This window comes from Pieris napi, chromosome 6 (genome assembly GCF_905475465.1).
Source record: "Pieris napi chromosome 6, ilPieNapi1.2, whole genome shotgun sequence".
Taxonomy (NCBI): Eukaryota; Metazoa; Arthropoda; class Insecta; order Lepidoptera; family Pieridae; genus Pieris; species Pieris napi.
In genome coordinates, this window is record NC_062239.1 from 10642780 (window position 1) to 10664214 (window position 21435).

Consider the following 21435-nt stretch of genomic DNA (forward strand, 5'->3'; position numbering starts at 1 on the left):
AAAAAAATTACAATTGCAAACGAATAATAACAATTAGGTAACGTTTAGTTTGCACGATTCTACTCCATAATACATAACTTGTGGTGATTGGTTACATGTTTTGAATTTTAAGTATGGGTTCAAGGTAACAGTTTAATTGCAAGTCGGTCGTGACGAATCAAATTGCGACTTAGGTGAATCACCTCAAATCGCCATCAACATTCAATTATTTTTTACAGGTAATTTAATAAATATTGTGTGTTTTGCTTTTAAATATAACGATATTTCTATTGTCTGCGACCTCACTTGTTTGCACCGCCAAAAGATCCTTGATAAATTTGTCGAATCACGAGTTATGTAACCTAACAATAGTTAGTTAAATATAATATATTTTAGTAAATAAGTAGAAAAATCTAAATGTAAGCAATCATCGCACTTGAAGCCATTTCCGATAATGTCAAATAACTGTCACTGTCACTTAGATTTACGAACTCTAAGGGTCCCCGCACATGGGCCACCGGCCACAACCACAAAACGCCGCCACTGGCATATTTCCTGTAATTTTCATACATTTTATGGACTCGCCGCACACGGTTGGCGCCGGTGGCGGCCACACGCTACAAATCGTCGCAGCTTGCTTCTTGTGGCTCGCACCGGCCACTAAACGCCGACACAAAAAGCCGCCACACGCCACTCGCGCGATTCCGCGCCCCTCTCTCCCTTACCTCCGTTAACCTGAACTCGACGGTAACGCACGCACGTAGTCTGTGTTTCATATAGGTAGATAAATATGGATATAGAATTATTTATATCAGAGATACAATCCCGTCCTGCGATTTGGGATTCAAAAAGTGATAGTTTTAGTAATAGAGAAGAAAAAGTGAAGGCCTGGGAAGAAATCTCGTGTTACTAGCCAGCCTGTATTTTGTATATTTTCGAGTCCCATTATTTTCAAAGTGTGACGAAAATTGAAACCATCCCTTTTGCGAATAAAATTGTGCAAAATGCAACAAGATTTCACAATGTCTTCTGAGAAATGAACAGAAGTGTTTAATAGGCGATGTAATATTCTCCAATTGTTTGCTAGTACGCCGAAGGTACACTCAATGCAACGTCTGGCACGGCTTAACCTATAATTGAAAACTTTTTTGTCTAAGTCCAAATATGTATTTTCCAGAATATGGCCTCATCATATTTTCACTGAGGCCAAATGCTTCATCATGTATAGTTCAATGGTTGTCGATTACCGACCTGTCGTGGTGAGGGGATATTTAATGTCTTTCTGTGTATCCAATAACTATGGTTTCGCCTTCTACGACGACGTCTTTATATCAAAAGTAGCGCAATTAAACCTTCTTCGACAGAGTCCATTATGATACTGCAGGCAAGGGTTAAAAAAAGTAGCAGCCACCGACCGCAAGTGTCGACCACCGGCCACAAGTGGCTGTCGCGCGCTTCAGCTACCTTTGTAGCCGCTTCTAGCTTCTCGTGGCGGCGTTTGTGGCTGTGGCGTGAGGCCCGTGTGCGGCGACAGTAAAGCGCTATCCACACATTTCCGGGAACTCGTCCCGGCCGTGTCAGTATCCCGGAGCACGCTCGGTGGTGACACCGCCGCCTGACATGGAGCTGTGTGAACAAGTTCATACAATTTGTACGTAACCGATTTTTTCCCCGTCCCTGACGGAACACGGCCGGGACGAGTTCCCGGAAATGTGTGGATAGCGCTTTAAATAAGTCAAGTTAATTTTTTGTTAATCCAGCGTCGCAACCCCACTACCCCTAACTTTATATTAGTTATAAGCTCATGTTTTAAACAATAAAAGCGAGTTACAACCCAGCTTCAAAGTTTTATTTGAATATATTTTTATTTATTTACACTTCGTTGCAATAAAAATAAAAGAAACACAAATAACACAATACATAAAAATTATAAGGGATGCAACGGGCGGCCTTATGGCTAATAAGCGATCTCTTCCAGGCAACCCTAGAATTTATCCATACAACAACCGCCTCCGAACTTAATTCACGGCTCCGTTACGGCGGCTTTAATCTAAAATAAACCTGATCACAAACGCCACTTAGAAAAAAAACTGGGACCCACAGTACTGAGACAATATTATTTACATCGTGCATGTAATATTATCGGTTTTAAAAAATTAAGTTGTCCATGCCATGCGCCTCTAATATTACTTGGGGTACTACATAAAAGTCGTAAAGACAAATTTACCCAATCTATGATGAAAAATTCAATTTAAAAAAATGAATTTATTCAGGTCTTGTTACAATACTTAAGGTGACCAACTATACTCATTAACTGAGTTTTGTACTTGTTTACCGCAAATCAAATCAATCAAATCCTGTACTCTGAGAGTACTCATTTGTATAATTTTATACTCATTTGTATTTCTAAAGCATTTTATAGATTATTTTAGTTGTCCAGGCACTAATGCTGCTGTTGAATGGGATTTTCACTAGAGAATGATTATTGAAGCAGTGAGAAGTCGAAAATTTCTTCAGTCAACTTTAATATGCAAAATGAATGTCGTGCGGATGTAGCTACATTATTAGACGAACATCCTCGTTTAGCAAAAAAAACCACTCCGAAGAAAAATATGTTTTTAAAATAAATAAAGTTTTTTCTTCTTTTTATTTTTTCACCTATGAAATACTTGCAAAGTGTACTCTTTTTGAACAAAAAATAGTTGGTTACCTTACAATACTTCAATTTTGTCCTCATGCGTCGAAAACTTGCCAAGTTATGCGCATTAGATTATATTTTAAATAAAGGTGTAGTAGAGTAACATTTTATTATGCATCATAGTATTTCAGACCGGTATAGGATATCGAAAGCTAATACCTTGTGAACAAGGAAAGCGCGAAGCCGTAAAAGATTAACAAGAACAAAACAAATGAGTGTTAAAAAACCACTGTACACATTCCACATACACTTTGTAAATGAAGAATATCTCGCAGTGTTTAAAATATATATCCGAAGTATATCATATCTTTGTAAAGAAAAATCGTATGGTAATACGTACACGTAATCCTTTAGTGTTTTTTTTTATCTAGGAGGCAAACGGGCAGGAGGCTCACCTGATGTTAAGTGTTACCGCCGCCCATGGACACTCACAATGCCAGAAGGCTCGCAAGTGCGTTGCCGGCCTTTCAAGAATTGGTACGCTCTTTTCTTGAAGGACCCTAAGTCGAATTGGTTCGGAAATACTTCAGTGGGCAGCTGGTTCCACATAGTTTCTTAGAAATTCGTTAAAAAATATTACTATAATTCTATTCTACTTCTACTATATTTAAACTCTTTTTTACACACCTTTGCGTCATACATTTTGCACATAAATCAAATAAAGTATCTCAAATGTTATCAAAAAGATAATAAGTTTCGCAACTCAGTTCTTCTACAGTAAAAAGTTGTGAGATCCACGTAATACCAAGTTAATACCAAGTCGGATAATTTATTCAGTCTCTACTTAAGGGCGCTTGTCTTAAGTTATCACGTAATTAGCTAACCTAACAACATCTCATAGTGACCATATCGATAATAAAAATCTTATAGGTTTTAAATAAATATATTGACTTGGCAATCACACTAAACAATCTAATTTAATATTAATAATTATTATTCATTAATTATATTGCGAAATACATTGTTTTTAAGCGATACCAATTTCAAGTGTAAGATTAATCTATCTTTCAATACCTACAGTAGTATTATTTAGTTTTATTATTTCAGTATTTATGTAATATAATTTCACTTCATTTCAAAGACTATTTTATATACATATTACTCATCTGATGAATCAATACAAATTCTCTATTGATCTATGTTTCCCCTAATTCTTTCAGACGGTACCACGTATAGGAAATAGTATACCAAGAACTCTTTATATGGTGTATTTATTTCCTATTTCTTTTAACTCCGCATACAAAGAAGCTAAAAGGATTAAGTTAAACTTGTTAGAGGGTAGATGCTAATTAGGACATCCCAGTATTATCGCGTTTGCTATTTGCAGTTCCAAAGTAATATTTTAAAAGCCATACAAGTGTCTGGTAGGTTGTGGCTCAATGGTGAAGCTCTTGATTATATGTTTGATTGCCGTTGTAATACTTTTTGTTTCGGGTTGGAAAGCCTAATGTTTCGTAGGCTCTCTCGATAAAGGTTCTCTCAAGGTTTTTTAATAACTATGAGAATAATAATAACAGCCCGTTTAGTTTCCAATCATTACAAAAAATAATAAACAGCTTAGATTTTTGACATTCTACACATTATTTTTCTTGTTATTCTTTATGTCCTATTTCCTAGCTACCTTCAGTACCGTGGTCGGAACCCCTTCACGGGTAAAGACCTCCTTCAGCTTTTCCAAACTAACCCTGTCCTTTCCTTTTTCTGCTACGCCTATTTTATTGCCAAGGATGAGAATAAGGTATCGAAAATTGGGATTAAAACATATTTTTTGTATGACTAGGCAGGTAAGAACCTGCCTAGTCATACAAAAATTGTTCATGTTTACAAAAAGCTTTGTTGATTATCCTCAAAATCTGAAATCAATTTGAATATTTGCGTAACGTTAACGATGCATCGTAATCTTCTATTATAATTCTAGAGGAAGGAATTTTAGAATTTTTACTGCTTCAGGTTCAAACTTATCCAAAACATTCTTTACCTTATTACTAATCGATTGGATTTATTATGAAGCAGTTTCAACATTAGTTACAAATCTAATTAGAAAATATGAACATTTGGGACCGGCAATTAATACGGGACTACGAAAAGAATTTGTGATTAGCGTTGAACGTGCAATGTGCACTTAGAAAAGCATAGCAAAAACTACACTAAATTGCAGCATTGTTCTCTAAGTAGGTGCACCGTGCACACCAGTAAAACTATTATCTTATTATACAAGTACGTCATCTATTTGCCGACATAGAACTAGAAAAACGTGCATTCGAAGCTTAACATTATCTTAATTATTACAATGAGTTTTGTGATTAACCTACCTTTATCGGAGCATTTTTGGTTTACTTATCAGTTTTTACACAACACTAATAACTTAACACATTAGTTTATCGGATTAATTGTGAAACACTGCGACAATAATTTATAACGTCTTTGGAAAATAAATACAACCGAATTTTCGTAAAAAATGGCGCGCGCGACGCGTAACTCTACAACAGCGGCGCGCGTTCAACTGAGGAGCGAGGCGCAGATAAAATAGTCGCAGGCATTCCATTTTACGTTTGACATTTCTGAATGCAACGGTGCGCGAACGCCGAACAGGTAATATTCTTATAAGTACTAATACATTGCGGGCTGACTGTTACATACATTAGTAGTAATCAATAAACAACGCAATGTATATCTAGTAAATACGTTATCACTTGCACTGAATGAGATTACTGATTGACAGGTAAGTAGACTACCACATTCTAGACAAAAATGCGTGCGTTTTTCACTAGATATTATAAGGTGATGTTATTAGTAATTACTGTAATTATTACCCACCTGAATAGTATTATTTATTGTTTTGTTTAATTATTACTGAATAATATTTATTTTTTTATGACAACGAATCAAACAAAAATTCATATATAAATAATATCTGATAATAAATAAAACACAAAATATTTCTTAATTATTTATTCACAATATTTAGTACAATAATTAGTTATACTAACAAGAAAAAATATCTTGCCAGATACCTGAATATAAATAAGTATAGTGATATGCCTTTTACGCTAAAATTGAGATTAAATCTCATACATCAGATTTAATATAAGAAAAAATTACCTCCGACAATTTTAAGTATTTAACAGTTGATTTTCCGTACTTGCTCGCTCAATCTCAATTCAAGTACATATCTTTACTTTAAAAACAAAAAATAGAATGCACAATTTTTTTTTCGAAATTAAAACTGACGTAAAATTTGACGTTTGTGCGTTCAGGCTATTTACATAGATAAAAGAAAATCTTTACTATAAATACAGTATTTGTCACTAGGAAAATTCTTGAACGTTACGATACTCTTATTAATACTATCTTTTTTATTGTAATTAGTAATGATGGAAGATTCTAGAAATTATATTGAGCCGAGTTATATACAATATAAAAGTTTAAATTTGAGCAAATCACTATTTTTAAATAAATATTAATATAAAAAATTAAATATTTTTATTCTTTGATTGTCTACGTCTACTTATAACTACAATTTACTTATTAAAATTGTATAGGAATATAAATTATTAAGTACAGTAATAATTGATATGACCTATTCTATTTCTTTGGCTTATATACATTTTAATTGTTACGAAAAGATCGCTAAATATTTAAATAGTTAATTAAAAAACCGCGTATAGCAAATATGGTTTTTTTAATGTGACCATAGATACAAGTACTTCAGTCAAAATGCTGTAATTATTAATCGTAAACCTTTTTAACCTTTAAACGTTTTTCAAAGCGCTACGAAAAATAAAATCTATTTAATTTAATAAATATATTTTAAATAAGTAATTTCTGACTAAATATTATAATAACAATAATATTATTGATTTGTAGGAATCAGTAGAACTTGTAATTTCATGATTAATTCGTTGGACGACGCATTGAGTGGTTTTGAATAAAGTATAAATTGATGATAAATTTGTGTTTTAGGACTTCTTTATACAAAAAGTTTAATATTAAAAAGCGATTATATAATTTACTTAAAACACCATATCATGTGAAACTGGCCGTTACAATTGGGGCTTGGGGGTACACTGTTACTTTTATCAACGAAGATTTTTTTTTTATTAGTTCGTTCGGATAGTTTAATCATGGTTTAAAATTTTGTTTGTTTAGCGTTTGCCTTAACCGAATGTACAGGCTAAGATAACCCTGAAGAAATTTTGCTCCTTTTCTTATTCCCCGTATGTATTTTTGTAAAGATGTTTTGAAACTTAAAAATACTTGGCAATAACCGGTCTTGTTTAAATAAAATTACTCAGAAATAATAATTATCTTCCCGTATCCCTCCGTAGAATTCGGTTTACCCTATAAATTCTATTTTTAACAGTTTCTATCGGTGCTCTACGTAAAAGCCTTGTCGCAGCTACTCGTGTCATGGCGGCTTTGAGACTCTGTGGGGACAAAATGGCGGGCGTTTCGATTTTAGATATGTCTGTGGTCAAGATGGCGCCATCTGACAGCATTGCGTCAATGTCACTGTTCAACATAGCTATGGAATCTGACGATGTGAAGTTTGATATTGGTGTGCAGAGTGGGATGGCGTTGGACCATTTCCTATTTCTGTAAAAGAAGGCGTCACGAATAAGTTTTTAAGTTTTCATCTAGATATTACATGGGTCAGACTCATAAGAAACGGCTCAAATATTTGAGTATTTCCTTCAACTTCGATTTTGTTCCCTTAGGAGTAGAGACTTTTGGACCGTGGGTTTCAAGTGCACAGCCGCTAATTAAAGATGGACCCCAGAGCTGGTGCTTTCCTCGGTCAACGAATAAGTATAGCAAACTTTTAAACTATGTTTTTACTAATTTTTAATAATTAATAATTACTAGAAAACTGTAAATACTGTATATTTGATTGTTCTATTTAGGTTTTCATCAACGGTTTAACGCTATTTAACTAATAATATTCTTTACTTGCAATATCAGTCTTTGGGTAAGATTCACAGTCAAAAATTAGCGCAATTTATGACCATTAACATATTATGTTTTTAACATATGGAACTGGAACATACATTACTGGGGTTAAATGTATCTTTCGTGTGTACCAACCTTATAGGTAACATAAATGAATATAACAAAAAACAATAATGAACTTTAAATATAATAACTAAAATAAATTATTAAAAGCAGTCCCTTTAGGCAAGGTTCTCAAGATACTGGCAGCGTTCCCCCTTTGAATAGCTAGACTAAATCTTTGTCCGAGGTAGATGCCAGCTCTTCGGTCTCCTGTGATGTCGACTAACCTTTTTGCAATTTCCTTAAAAAGCCTTATAGATCTTGGACCCCACGGACCAAGGGTATCGACACCGAATGGGACAAAATCATATTCGGAGCCTAGACCCCTGTATTTGCATGCTTTAGCTTTTCAGCCGCAAACTTGAACTTATTGTCGTTCATATCGAATACGGCTTGAATTTCCAATAGTACAATTATAATTTAACTTACTTCAGGCATCTTAACATTGGCGCTCCCTTGATTCTATATCCAGGTTCACACGTAAAGGAGACAGTTTCCCCGATCTTATAGTAGAACTTGACAGATGACATTCGACCGGATATTGTCGTTCCCGGATACGTGCACGCTTGAGCACCTGTAAAATTATCAACGTGATTAAAAACTACTATTTCTAAGAGTTTAAAATATAATATGGGGGCCGATGGCAAGCCATGCGTCATACTCGTGAATGAGTGCTAGCTGTGGTGATTGGTCGGACTTCAATTCGTGTATGCGGTGATGTTAGTTATTTCGACTATGTATTTGCGTGTTGTTCCCACGAGAATGTAAGTGCGTGCTCCTATATCATCATTCTTACTGCTGATAGAGGACAAATCTTTGTTTTTTTTATATTATTAATTAATTATTAATTACTTAAAGATGTCATATGGAACATGGTGTAATGGTTTCAGCTCCTTACAAACATTGTGTAAAACAAAAGACAGTTCTTCTCATCTGTTCTTGGCCATTGATTTGAGAACTGACAGTAAATGTAAAATTAGAAGCATCTTTATTGACGTTCATACATAATACATTGTGTTACCAAAATTAATAAATGATTGTGAATTTATGTTATTAAAGTATACTTACGCGAAGTTAAAACATATGGAATAAAAACATAATTTGAATAAGAAACAAAAATTAACTACTCAGTCAAATTTAAAATATTTTTTTTCATTCGAAGAAAGAAGCAAGAAGCTCAGTGTTGTTAAAAAAATTACAATTTTTAACTACAATTCTGTGTACTGAATTGGCGTCGAACTTCTGCATAAAACATTAGTACCAGATGAACAACTAGTCAATAGTCATAATGTAATCAATTACCAACATCAAGTAATACTTACTGTCGTTATACTTACAAGTGGGGGGCTTGTCACTCCACCTGCCGCTGTCCTGGCACACCAGGATGGGTCTGCCGTGCAGGGTGTGTTCTGGATTGCAGTGGAATTGCAGGACATCACCAGCGCGGTATGGAGCCCGACCTAGGACGTATCCTGATGCAGGGGGTGGAAGGGCTGGGCAGGATACCTCTGGAATAAGATAAAACAAGATTAGATTTATGATAACTTATAACCTCTACGCTGAAATCTATAAACCGAGATTATTATTATTAGTAGGTTATATTGCTATGAATACAACTTAGGGACTTTTTCATCAAGCTGAAACGTCATTTACACCGTTTCAAAAGAGGCGTATCAAATACCGGAAAATTGGAATTTACATTAAGTTGCCCTCGTTTTCAGGAGGCTGTTTTTTTAAGGCTGTTTCAGAAAATGTCTGGCCATTTGGACCATAATACAAACTGAACGAGAAGTTGTGACTTACCTCGACAAACCGGGAAAGGTTTAGCCCAATCTGCAGCAGGTAGGCACACGGTCTCAGTTGGTCCTTTAAGTGCCCAGCCAGGGGGACATGAGAATGCTGCCCGACCCCCAACGCCTCGAGATACCACCGCCACCCTAGGTCTTCTTTCCCCATCATTTATTGGAGTGTCGTGGACCACATCACCACATTCTACACCTGAACATGTTTTAGAGCTTGATTACTTCTTAATAAAGATAAATTATTGTAGAAAATCGATTAATAGTTTTTTAGTATTTTATCATTTCCATAGTAACAAGAAGATACTATGTGATGATAAATCCCCAATCCAGCTGGTCCCCGTGGGGAAAGCGACCACCACCCCCCATTACATATGAAAAACGAAGAACACGACAAAAATAAAAAGGCGCTCCACGATCATCAAAACAAGACAAATAGACCTGAACAATGTACAGAGAAAAAAAAGAAATGGAAAAATATGGAGGAGGCTTTTATCCTAAAAGGGGATGGCCCCTTAGTATGGACTAACTTAAATTTTTACAACAAGTAGTAGTATTAGTAAAACAAAACTAATATTCACATTAAGAAATGTTGACTAACCCATTTTTGTATGGATTAATTAATAAAGCACTATTCAATAATAAATAAGTGAAATGAGATAATATAGAGTTAAAGACATAGACATAGACAAAGAATAGATTACAGAATTTCTGACAACAAATTTATGCCTTGGTTTATATTGTATTGTACGGCAAACAAAATACCTACATTTACCTTACAGATCAGTTAGTAACGAGATAGGATGTGCATGGAACAATATTTGTGAAAGAGGTTGGTTATTATTATGTGTATCCCATTTCTGAGGGTACGTTCCGAAGGTTAAGCGTGCTGGGAAGACGAATAGATCCACTCAGATACACAACAGTACATTACCCCGATATTTGGAAATAGTTCTTTCCTCCTGACGAACGCGTTTCATGTTGTAGCCAAAATCTGGCTTGCGAACTCTGCTATTAGAGGCTGAAAGAGGTACTGGGATAAGCTTCATAGCCTATACGAAACCTAATCTTTATATGAAAAAAATAATCCTTAGCTATACTGAACTCTCAGAACAAGGCCTCCTGGTAGTTTTGCGAACGGATGGCGTAGTCTTGCTCTTTCGTGAATTTTGTAAACGTTGTTGACATTCATAAGCATGCTCTAAGAAGCATCTAAATTGAATAAACGAATTTTGATTTGATTTGATTTGACTGTCCCAGCCAGTAAATTAATCTGGAAAGTCCAGATAGTCCAAAAATGCCGTATATATATAATGGATATAGTCATTAATTATAACAAAAGTTAGTTTACCCCATTTTCGTATATAACTGTTGTCAATGAAAAATAAATAAGGTTAAATTCAGTGAATGCTTAAACAATCAAATAATTATCGTCGTTGTATGAAATATAAAAAAATTTAAAAAAATGTAGAAGATTTATGTGAGTTATCGGCATAACTTTATTTTGTATTACATACTCCATTTTCTAACCTTTAAATATAACTTTTTTACGACGGGGCATATATAATGTTTATTGTATTGTCTCTATCAAAATAACTACTTACTTTCACAAACAGGTAAAGGTGCACTCCAATTGCCCGAAGCACGACAGAACAAGGTAGAAGCTCCAAGTAGAGCATTCCCATTCGCGCAGGAGAAGGTGATCTCACTGCCCAGCTGAGTGTCGAGGCTGCTTGGAACTAAACCTCTTCGTATGGGTAGAGGTGGACAGTGAACATCTAAAAGGGTCCATAGTAAGTTTTAGAACAGCTGATTGATGCAGACGTACGTCCGAGTCCCAAATATATCAAGCAGACTTATAATAAAAAAATAAATACTGTTTATTCATTTTAAGTACATATGTACTTACAATGTGTAAGATTTGGGAACCCTTTTAAGTAAGAAATATCTGTGTCAGGGTTCCCAGCTCTTCCATAACAAACTTAAGTATAAATTCCTTAAAATATATTTAAATATAATGTAATTCCATCTTTTATTTTATTTACTTTTCAACTGTTATCAACACGCCTAAGTGCATGAGTGAATGAGTAAGTAAGTCAGTAAGTGAGGTTAGGTCTCAAAAGCATCTCTAACACTGCGCAAGGTATGCTTATAAGCCAGTCCTTTAGTCGTATCCTTACATTTGAGACGGTGAGCGGGTAGATATTAAGCAGCCTATTTAATTTATTATATATATAGCGTCTGGCGACGTCAGTCCTTAAGGTCTGGCCGACAACAACATCCCTATTTCTTTTTAGGTACAGCATATTATCAAACGGGATCGCTCTGTGGTTTTAAAACTTAGAAACAAGTAGATACTGCTCTGACCAATGTAATATTTGTCTTAGGGATTTTTATTTTGAGTGAGTCGCGGCTTACTTAAGCCGCTAAGCTTTCAATTATTTTAGTATAAAGATATATGGGAACTTGGAAATGAACACAAGCTACTTTTAAAGTGAGCTTCTCTGAAATCAGTCTTTTAGGTTAGGTTAATTCATTGAACTGCACATAAATAAATAAAAAATAAAAATAGCCTTTATTCGAGTACACTAAACTACAGTAAGCTCATGTCTTTAAGGTTTTACACTTGTACTCGACCTCCGATGGAGTGCCGGCCTCCTCCAGATTCTTCCACTTATCCCTATTTGTTGCGACAATTTTCCAGTTTTTTCCCGCTATACCTTTTATTTCTTCTTCCCGCTGGACCCTTCCAAGTAAGGGTATTTTTGACCCATCTGCCATCACAAATGCGGCCAATGTGACCGGCCCATTTCCATTTTAGCCTTTTTGTATAAGTAAGGCACTGCACATAACTACACTAATATAAAGTTGACATTGTCTACGCCTGTTCAAAGTTATAGAAATTGGTATAAAATCTTGCGTTTATCAAAGCCACAGGAGCCACAAAACCTACCTTCCACGATGATCTCGACCTGATGACTCTGTCTCGCAGGTGTCTCGCACCGGTATATGCCCGAGTCCTCCTTCTCCGCGTTCATGATGCTTATACGGTATTCCAGCTGACTATCTCGACCTGGGTCTGTGCTCCAGCCCTCGGTGTATTTCCTCTCTGAACTAGAAAACCATTATTTTATTAACGTTTCTCAACTTTATCAATTTCTTATCAACTTGTCTTTATCTCCCTTAAATCATACGTTATGGTATTTTTATAATGACCCATATAACAACCACAGCATTGGTAAATAACGTAATGTTTTTAAACCTTGATTTAATTTTAAACCTATGAAATATATATTTGTATATAAAATCTTCGATCATAACTAAGCATTTAGTGAATAGCTAGGCAAGCATGCTATATGTTTAACATCTTCACTAGATAATAATAATAATTATTTGATTTCACCATTCAATAGCTTTCTTAATTTACTACTATATGGCATTGTCAACTCTGGTTTGGAAAAATACTGACTATGATCCTTCTTCCCCTGTACCCTTCAATTACCAATATAAATAACGTGATCATCATATGGTCCAACATGAATTATCAAATAGGAATTAATAAAATTATAATACCCAGCTACAAAGGGCATCTATAGCTATACCCTACTATTTGAACTTACTCGGGGATAAAGTGAGTCACATTCCATTTGGGGTTTCCAAACCTCCTCATCCACAGACACTCCATGTGTAGCACAGTTCCCGGGTACACCAACAGCTTCCCATCATTTGTCTGAGCTATGGGTCCGTTTGAATGACGGAAAAGTATTGTTGGGGGCTTTTCCACTGCAAATAATAGTTTACAGTAGTACAACTTCCGAAGAAGTCTTATCTTGAGGAGTTTATTAACATTTTATTATATTTAAGAATGATGATTTGTATTCGAAGCACGGCTAAATTTCGTAAGTCTATGTATGTTTATCTACAAATGTCGGAAACCAAAAGTCATATCAAGATGATATTATATCTATGTCGTATATCCTACGTACTTTTTATTTAAATTAGGTATATCCCAACTTAAAAAACGAGTAGTTTCTGAGAAATGGATCGACGTTTTACTGGACGTGTTTAATATAGGTAACAATAAAATAAATCAGTGGCACTACAACCTTTTTAGGTCTGAAGCTCAGATTTCTGTATCTGTTTCTTAATCTAGTCTTATATGGAAGTAGGTGATCAGACGCATGTGCCTGACACACGCCATCGACTTTTTGGTATCATGCCGGTTTCCTCACGATTTTTTCCTTTACCGTAAGAGTGAAGGAAAACAACTAGGCCACGCATCTGAAGCAACTAGGCCAACACTGATCTGATAATATTACCTATATTATAAGGTAAATAACGTTGACAATATCTATGGATTCTATATCTACGATACCTCATCTGTTTACCTTGATACCTACTTTAATATATAGTATTTAAAAAATGAATACTTTAAAATAAAAATTATATTCAATTTTTTTTTTTATAATATTAACTTACTAGCATAGTCATTTTCTTGATTAAGCCCAAAGCAAGTAGGTTTGATTCCATCCCATGACCCGCCAATACAACGTCTGGTCTGCGATCCTGTCAAGGCATACTTCCCAATGTCACTGCATCTGTTAGGGGAAAAATATTTAAATGTTTGTAGAAACCATAAATACAGACCGCCACACAAGCATTTTGATTTGACTTGCACAAAATGTATCTATATTTATTAATTCAATAATTCATCATCTATATATATAAAAATGAAACCCGTTTTCCGTTGTCACGACATTACATGAAAACGGCTTGACCGATTTGTCTGATTTTTTAAAAATAATATTCCCTGAAGTACGTGGATGGTTCTTACGGAGAGAAAAATTAATAAAATTGAGTGAAAAAGTCAAACTACACTTTTCTATATTCCCATACAAAATATTCGTAATAATACTTAAAAGTCAATTTGAACTTTAATACCATAACATAAAGTTCAAATGTTAGTGGAGGGGTTCCGGGAAGGTAAATTTTGATTTTTTGACAACTTAACTTTCATTTTTTATCTTACTAGACCGGTGTCCCGAATAGCAGAATAAGTTATTAAAAAAAAATAAAGAATCGACTGTTAGGCGGTACGATGTTCGCCAGGCCAGCTAGTGTTAAATATATATTCAGAAATGCATTTCTTATAAGAGCAGAACCTTTATTGGTACAAATTGCTAAGTGAAAATTTGAAGGCGCTAAGATGTTTAATCTTCTATCTGCAACCAATGAATGCCAAAACATAGTTTACTAGTACCTTGCTTATAACTTTAATCAAACAAAAAAAAATTCACACTTCCATAGTTTTTCCAAAATCTTATCTAAAATATAATTATATATTAACAACTGGAAAATATTAAATGAGGAACGTCAACTACGCGACTTTTAATAATTTCTAATTAAATCATTATTTTATAGAAGAAGGTGCAAACGGGTAGGAGACTCATCTGATGTTAAGTAATACCGCCGCCCTTCACATTACCAGCAGGACCGCGCGTTTCCATCTTTTAATAAATGGTGTGCTCTTTTCTTGAAGGACCATTAGCCTTCGTAAATCCGATCTTACTTACCTAGATACAATAATAGCACCGGGCGGAAACTCAACAGTTTCAGTTATCTGCAGATCATTAAAGAATGACACCACATGAGGTTCTTCATTACGGAAAGTGCACGTGTTGTTGCTTATTAGTTCTTCGCTTTGAGCGTCTAATTCGTCTGAAACGTATATATATTTAGCTTTATTGGTATATAAACATTTAAAGCAGTATAATATATAAGTTTGTTTAATTTTTGAACTTCCATCCAATGTAAGATAGAAGATTATAATTTTGCAAGAAATAGCCAGATTATAATTTGTACTATTTAATTATGAACAACTTGTACAACTAGATAAGATGTATTAAATATTTCAAGCAGGAGAAAATGTTCTTACCACAATTAAAACTCTTTCCAACCCAATTTCCATTTTCGCATATAATTTTCCATGTGGTTTTTTCGCCCATTATAGATGCGATGCAACTAAATGTTATTTTCACACCATGAGGGTACGTATCCGTGATATCATATGTCTCATTTACGTCAGAGCCATCTCTATATATCAAAGTGCCTTGCACCCTACAAAAGTACGGAATTTTAATGGTATACTACAAGGTGCAACGTAGAGACCAGAAAGTTTGTAAAGCATGCACTACACACTTGCAAAAAATTGCAACATAATGTAAGCTCGGCCAAGACAGAAAGGAAAAAGCGAAAAACTCCCGATACATTTGAACTAAGCCCTGCCACCAGAGGATTTCACGGTCGTAACTAGTAAAATCGAAGAATAGAGAATAATCACCGGATCCGGTGGTGATGATGAAGATGAAAACTCTAACGTAGAACTATGTTTTTCAACTTTTGGGGCAAACATTGCTTCTTCGGAGATATATATTTCTAGACAAAACACCTTTGTGATTAAAAACAAAGGATAGTCATGATACGGGAATAACAATTCTGTGGAAGAAGGAATTAACAATTCTACATTGTTACGCAGTTAACAATTATGGTATCTGACGCACACAGTTCTACGTTTAATAGCTTAGGACCAATGTTCCGTCCAATTATTGATGATCTAGAATTTGATGATTAGAAAGATGAAAAACGTTATAAAAGCAAAAGTCCGAACCTAGAAGGCTCTCACCAGGGCATCGCATCCCTGAACGCCTGTGTTCCCTTCAGTCTTTCCAGCCAGCAAATAAGAAACGCAGACTTTGCAAAAATATTATTTTTTGTCTTCCCATAACTTTGGGCTGTGACCAAGCAAAATGCACCCAAAAGTGAGCACAATTTGCTTCTGCTTAGCATTAAGTCCGCAAATTAACCGGGTGAAATGCGAGCGAGGATTTCCAAATATTATTATTCTTAAATTTTTTGGGATCAAACAAACCACGAAAGCTACAATGAAAGCGTCTTACAATAACTCGCCGAAGAATCTTTCATACATTGTTCTAGGCTAAAACTTTTTAAAATTATTGAGAGATTCTTGGGCCCTGAAGTGTATTTTGTCCATGTATTGTAGCAAGGAGATTTTATACCTCTCGGGTGGGGCGCAGGGTATTGCCCCTTCTTGCAAATCGGGTTCCAACTCTGAAATATCTCCTCTCACAATATCAGAGCCACTTTGGAAATTTGATTTTATCCAGGGTCGTGTCACATTTACTGGAATTATAAGAATTTCAATAATTGATTTTTAAATCGTAAATTATCCTATATACCAGGGAATTAGGTTACTATTATAATTACTGTAAGAAATATACTTTATTTCGATATCATTTATGTCATCGCTGCAGATAAGTTTTGAAACAATTCACTTGAAAACTTACACTGCGGTCTACAAAACTCATGAACAGATGGCTGTAGTCTGCCCAGATGGCAGTTGAGTGTTGCGGGTGGTGAACGTCCAGGCTCGCAGGATATGCCAACAGATGACGCGTGCGCAACTGTTAGACCTGCGCGATAACCAGCCTCGTATGTCGCGCCCGTTAGTAGGGGCAGTTCGCATGGCGCTGTAAATATAAATATCATGTAGTATTAACATCGATTTTGTCTCCTCAACGAAAATCAAACTGAAAATCTGATCATCAAACTGAACATGGTCTGTTAAACTGAAAATCTTTATCACTGGTTGGATGAAAAGGTAAAGACATACACAGGAAATACATTGGTGATTTTAAAATTTAGACCTTAAAATCAAACTACCTGGCACACATTCAGGCATACTGGTAACTGCCCATTCACCAAGCCAACAACGTAAGTTCGTCGGTCCTTGTACGTTATATCTGAAAAATGTTATTTTTTTATAATAGGTGAAAATCAATAACGTAATAAATTGCTATATAAAAAATTATTGTAGGATCCTGAAATGTTGTCATAATATTATTTTGTAGTCAAAACTGACTTTATTCCAGTAGTTAAGCTGCTTCAAAATACTTACCCATATTCACAGGAGAAATGTATTATTTGTCCATTAGGAACTGGATCTGTTTCATTGAGCTCTCTGTCGTCATCTCTATTGGTGCCGGCGATAAGACTGCCCAGGTTCCCGTTTGGAGACATAGTATAGATTCCATACTCAGTGGGGGGCACGTGGCATGGTACTGGAAAGAGGGTATTAAATAAAAGCTTCTTATACATCATGGACAAGAAGTTCGTTTCAGTAATCTTATATCGATTAGATAGACAGAGATTTGTATGACTCGAAATGTAATGCTAGGAATAAATAATGAATGTCAACAAAGACGGTCCAGTGGGGTGAAAATGTAAAACGAAAGACGAAACGGATCATGAAAGACCCTCATGATACATGTTGGACAATCAAACGGAGTACACCATTTTATCTTTCGTAACAAATTCTATACCATTTTTTTAAAATTGATGCCTACTTATTTTAAGATTGAATTAAAGACACTACAAGAATTTACTACTAATGAACAACGATTAGTACAATACAATGGCGCTTATAAATTTTATGTATTAGTATCTGTAATGTGTTGTTTTTATATTTCAGCTAGTGTATAGTGTAATTCTTCAGTACCTCTGAACACTGTGACAAGGTACACTTTGGTTAGTATAAAAATCTGAATTTTAGTACATATGTTATGTTTTTTTTTTAAATTCAGTGTTTGTATGTAAATTTTTTCATGGGAAAATTGTTGAGTATACAGTTATTGATACTCTTGAGGAGGAAGAGAAATTAATTTTATAGCGTGATTCAGGAAATTTTGTCATCGCGTTGAAGCTGCAAATTATAAATGTCGCTACTCTCTATACTAAATTGCAAATCGTCAACACGTGTACACCTTTTTGATATAATATATTCTTTTACTTACGAACTTCACACACAGGCTTTTCCGGCTTCCATCTCCCTCTAACACATTTAGCAGTTGCATTCGCCTCAAGGTTCAGCCCATAGCCCTTTCCACATGCCACTCTTACGATTGTACCTAAAACAAATATGTAAACTAAGAAATACTTTAGTTATACTTTAAACTGCAGTCTGTCTCTCCAGGTTTTAAAAGCCTACACGCATTTTATAAACTCTAAGCCACAAAGTCTTTTTAAGAATTTGTATTAAAAACTGTTAGCTTACCAGAACTAAATGTATTGTTAGGGTCTCGTCCATACTTGACTATCTCTATATTAACATACGGTTCACTCTCTATTGGGTCACAGGGACTTTTAGGACGCCCTTTTTTACCATTTTTCTCATTGCCATTCTGATTTCCTTCACTTTCTTTGGTTTCGATTGTGGCATCGTCTTCAGTTGACTTACTCTCAGATCCTGCCTGACGATTTCTTCCGCCCTTGCCATCTCGTCCACTATAATAAATGAGTAACATTATCAGATAATACTTCCACATTTCTGATTTTTTATTGTTTGTAGATTTCCAAGGATATTTATATTTTTTTTTACACATAGATTGGTTATCAAATGTTGAAATAAATAACAACGTGTGTACCTTGTTAAAACATTTTAATCATCATATTATTATTCTATTATAATATGATCATTCAAATGTTAAAATCAAACAAATCAACCAGGAATTTTTAAATCAATCTAAGAGTAACTTACGTTTTAGGCACTGTCGCTGTGGTCTGATTAAGTCTATCTGTTTTCCGACTTGTTCTCTTATCTCGTTTATCCAAAATATTAAGAAACTCCGTGGAATTCGTACTCTTATGCTGCAATGGTATTACTCTAACTCCTTTCATATCATTAGGCGAGATCGCTTGAGTCTGTAATGGAATTACTTTCAGAAAAGAATCAGATATTTCACTAGATACCTCTTGCGTAGGTTTCACATAACTTTGCGTATCATGTTCTTCATAATTGACATTTCGTTTCTCCCTAGTCTTAAGTTCCGTGCCTGATTCAATTTCAATACTATGATCGGGTGAGTCAGTAACATTCAAAAATCTCTTGCGTCGTCTATCTACATATCTTTCGAAATATTGATGTTTGAGTTTATTTATATTTTCTGAAATTTCATTACTTGTGTCTTCATGATCAGGGAAAGAACCCCCTTTAAGAATAGTTAGTTGAGAATCATCGGTTTCCATAGAATCACCGTAGTCTGGTGTTTCGTCGTGTACAATTTCGTCTTCTTCAGGCTCGTAAACCGGTTGGTAGGAGTAGAACTTATGTGCTATTGGTTCGCCGTGAACATTATAAACAGTGTAGATGGCTGTTGGAAGGTTTCCATCATCAGGTCCTTGAGGCTCCAGCATATCTTCGTCAAAGTCTAAATCAAACTTCTTCATCATTTTGAAATTCGCATGTCGTAGCGTCGGTTTTTCAGTGTCATGATTGTATTTTTCGTATAACTGATCTAAGTTTTCATGTGAGGTGTCGAGACTCTTGCGAAGGTTGTTATAGTACTGCCTGAGGTAGGCTGACCGTCTGTGACGTACTTCAGTGTCAGTGATAGATCTGCGTCTTCGACTCCAACGAATACGTGGATGTTTATACAGTGTACAACTAAAACAAATATTATAAAGCTTTTAATATGCTATACCAGCGTCTTACGTTAAAACTCACTATAATTTCTATGTAATTAATGTAGTTACATTCTATGAAGAAATTCTCAATATGTCCAAACATTATATGTGTGAATGTTACCTTTAATTCGACACACTATTTAAAAAAAACACACATTAAAAAGAAGAAGATAAGTTACTTGGGACATGTGTGTCGACACGAACGGTACCGACTTCTTCAAGTAATCATGATGGGCAAGGTCGAGGGGAAAAGACGCGCTGGCAGAAGGAGGAAGTGGCCAGCGTAGAACAGCTGATGCGCTTGGCGAAAAATAAGAAGGAGTATGACGAGCTGACCGCCAACCTTAAGTAGTGGAGAGGCACTTCAAGACGAAGAAGAAGAATTTACCAAGCGATTACCAAGCATAAAGTGAGAAGTTTATTACTAAGACTTATTACATTGATATGGAAGTAGTTTAGTTTATTAGTAGTTTTAGTTTTGTCTGATATAACTTACTATGGTAATTCTCTAGGGCTCCAATGTCCACCCACACAGGTGGCGCCAGGAGCACCTTCAGATAGCACATAACCTCGGTCACACTCATACATTATCTGCTTGTTGTTGACCACCTGTTATATATAGATAGAAGTTGATAAATAAACGTTGCATCAAATTCGGAGATATAAAAGTTTTAAAATTGTATATAATTTAGTTTGTCTACTTGAAATCGATCGTTCATTTACGTAATTATAACTTATAATTACATAATATATGTGCAGTGTTGGCCTAGGGGCCTTAGCGTGCATCGCACATCCCTGAGGTCGTACGTTCGATCCCCAGCTGTGCACCAATGGACTTTGTTTCTATGTGCGTGTTTAACATTCGCTCGATGGTTGTGAAACATCGTGAGGAAACCGGCTTGCCTTAGACCCAAAAACTCAACGGCGTGTGTCAGGCACAGAAGGCTGATCACCTACTTGCCTATTAGATAGACAAATCATCATAAAACACATACATAAATCTGAGGCCCAGAGCTAATAAAATAATTGAAAGTGAATTTACCAATGAGATTTTGCATCGAACCCTTACTATAAGAAAACCTACCGAATTGAAATTTATTTATATTTTACCTTTTTCACATATGGACGATAGTCGTACAATCCCATGTTACCAACCAGAAGTACTTTTCCGTTCTCTATGTAACCCGGAAACGGGCAGAACACTGCAATTTATTTCAAGCGATGAATAAAAAGGAAAACAGTTTTGTTATACTAATCCGAGGCAAAATACGAAATTCCACCCGTATCACCTCGACGTCCGCCGTTCCACACCAGTTTTTGCCGCGCACCACCACTATGTGGAACCAGCAGCCCACTGACGTATTTCCG

The 21435-nt window shown here is 35.3% G+C and overlaps 2 protein-coding genes across 7 annotated transcripts in view; both read right to left on the reverse strand.

Moving 5' to 3' along the window:
* Positions 1 to 5183, reverse strand: part of LOC125050069 (rhophilin-2) — an 84152-nt gene extending 78969 nt beyond the window's left edge. The window contains exon 1 of the mRNA XM_047649644.1: positions 4990 to 5183. The gene's annotated coding sequence lies outside the window, so the exon portion shown is untranslated. The remainder of the gene's footprint in view (positions 1 to 4989) is intronic.
* Positions 5184 to 5617: 434 nt separating this feature from the next.
* LOC125050524 overlaps positions 5618 to 21435 on the reverse strand; it is a 75437-nt gene continuing 59619 nt past the window's right edge. Inside the window, exons 13-33 of one of the 6 annotated variants that reach the window (XM_047650424.1) lie at positions 21178 to 21269; positions 20564 to 20676; positions 19142 to 20047; positions 18659 to 18888; positions 18399 to 18512; positions 17504 to 17666; positions 17269 to 17348; positions 16893 to 17075; positions 16605 to 16728; positions 16211 to 16249; positions 15464 to 15645; positions 15102 to 15246; positions 14008 to 14126; positions 13149 to 13311; positions 12482 to 12642; positions 11133 to 11306; positions 10463 to 10549; positions 9533 to 9727; positions 9067 to 9237; positions 8159 to 8303; positions 5618 to 7273 (exon numbers count right to left, since the gene is read on the reverse strand). In XM_047650424.1, coding sequence (XP_047506380.1) covers positions 6982 to 7273; positions 8159 to 8303; positions 9067 to 9237; positions 9533 to 9727; positions 10463 to 10549; positions 11133 to 11306; positions 12482 to 12642; positions 13149 to 13311; positions 14008 to 14126; positions 15102 to 15246; positions 15464 to 15645; positions 16211 to 16249; positions 16605 to 16728; positions 16893 to 17075; positions 17269 to 17348; positions 17504 to 17666; positions 18399 to 18512; positions 18659 to 18888; positions 19142 to 20047; positions 20564 to 20676; positions 21178 to 21269 — 3878 coding nt within the window. In that variant the 3' untranslated portion in view covers positions 5618 to 6981. Of the gene's footprint in view, positions 7274 to 8158; positions 8304 to 9051; positions 9238 to 9532; positions 9728 to 10462; positions 10550 to 11132; positions 11307 to 12481; positions 12643 to 13148; positions 13312 to 14007; positions 14127 to 15101; positions 15247 to 15463; positions 15646 to 16210; positions 16250 to 16604; positions 16729 to 16892; positions 17076 to 17268; positions 17349 to 17503; positions 17667 to 18398; positions 18513 to 18658; positions 18889 to 19141; positions 20048 to 20563; positions 20677 to 21177; positions 21270 to 21435 lie in introns of all 6 variants that reach the window. The other 5 variants (XM_047650423.1, XM_047650425.1, XM_047650427.1 and 2 more) reach the window with 5 other exon arrangements.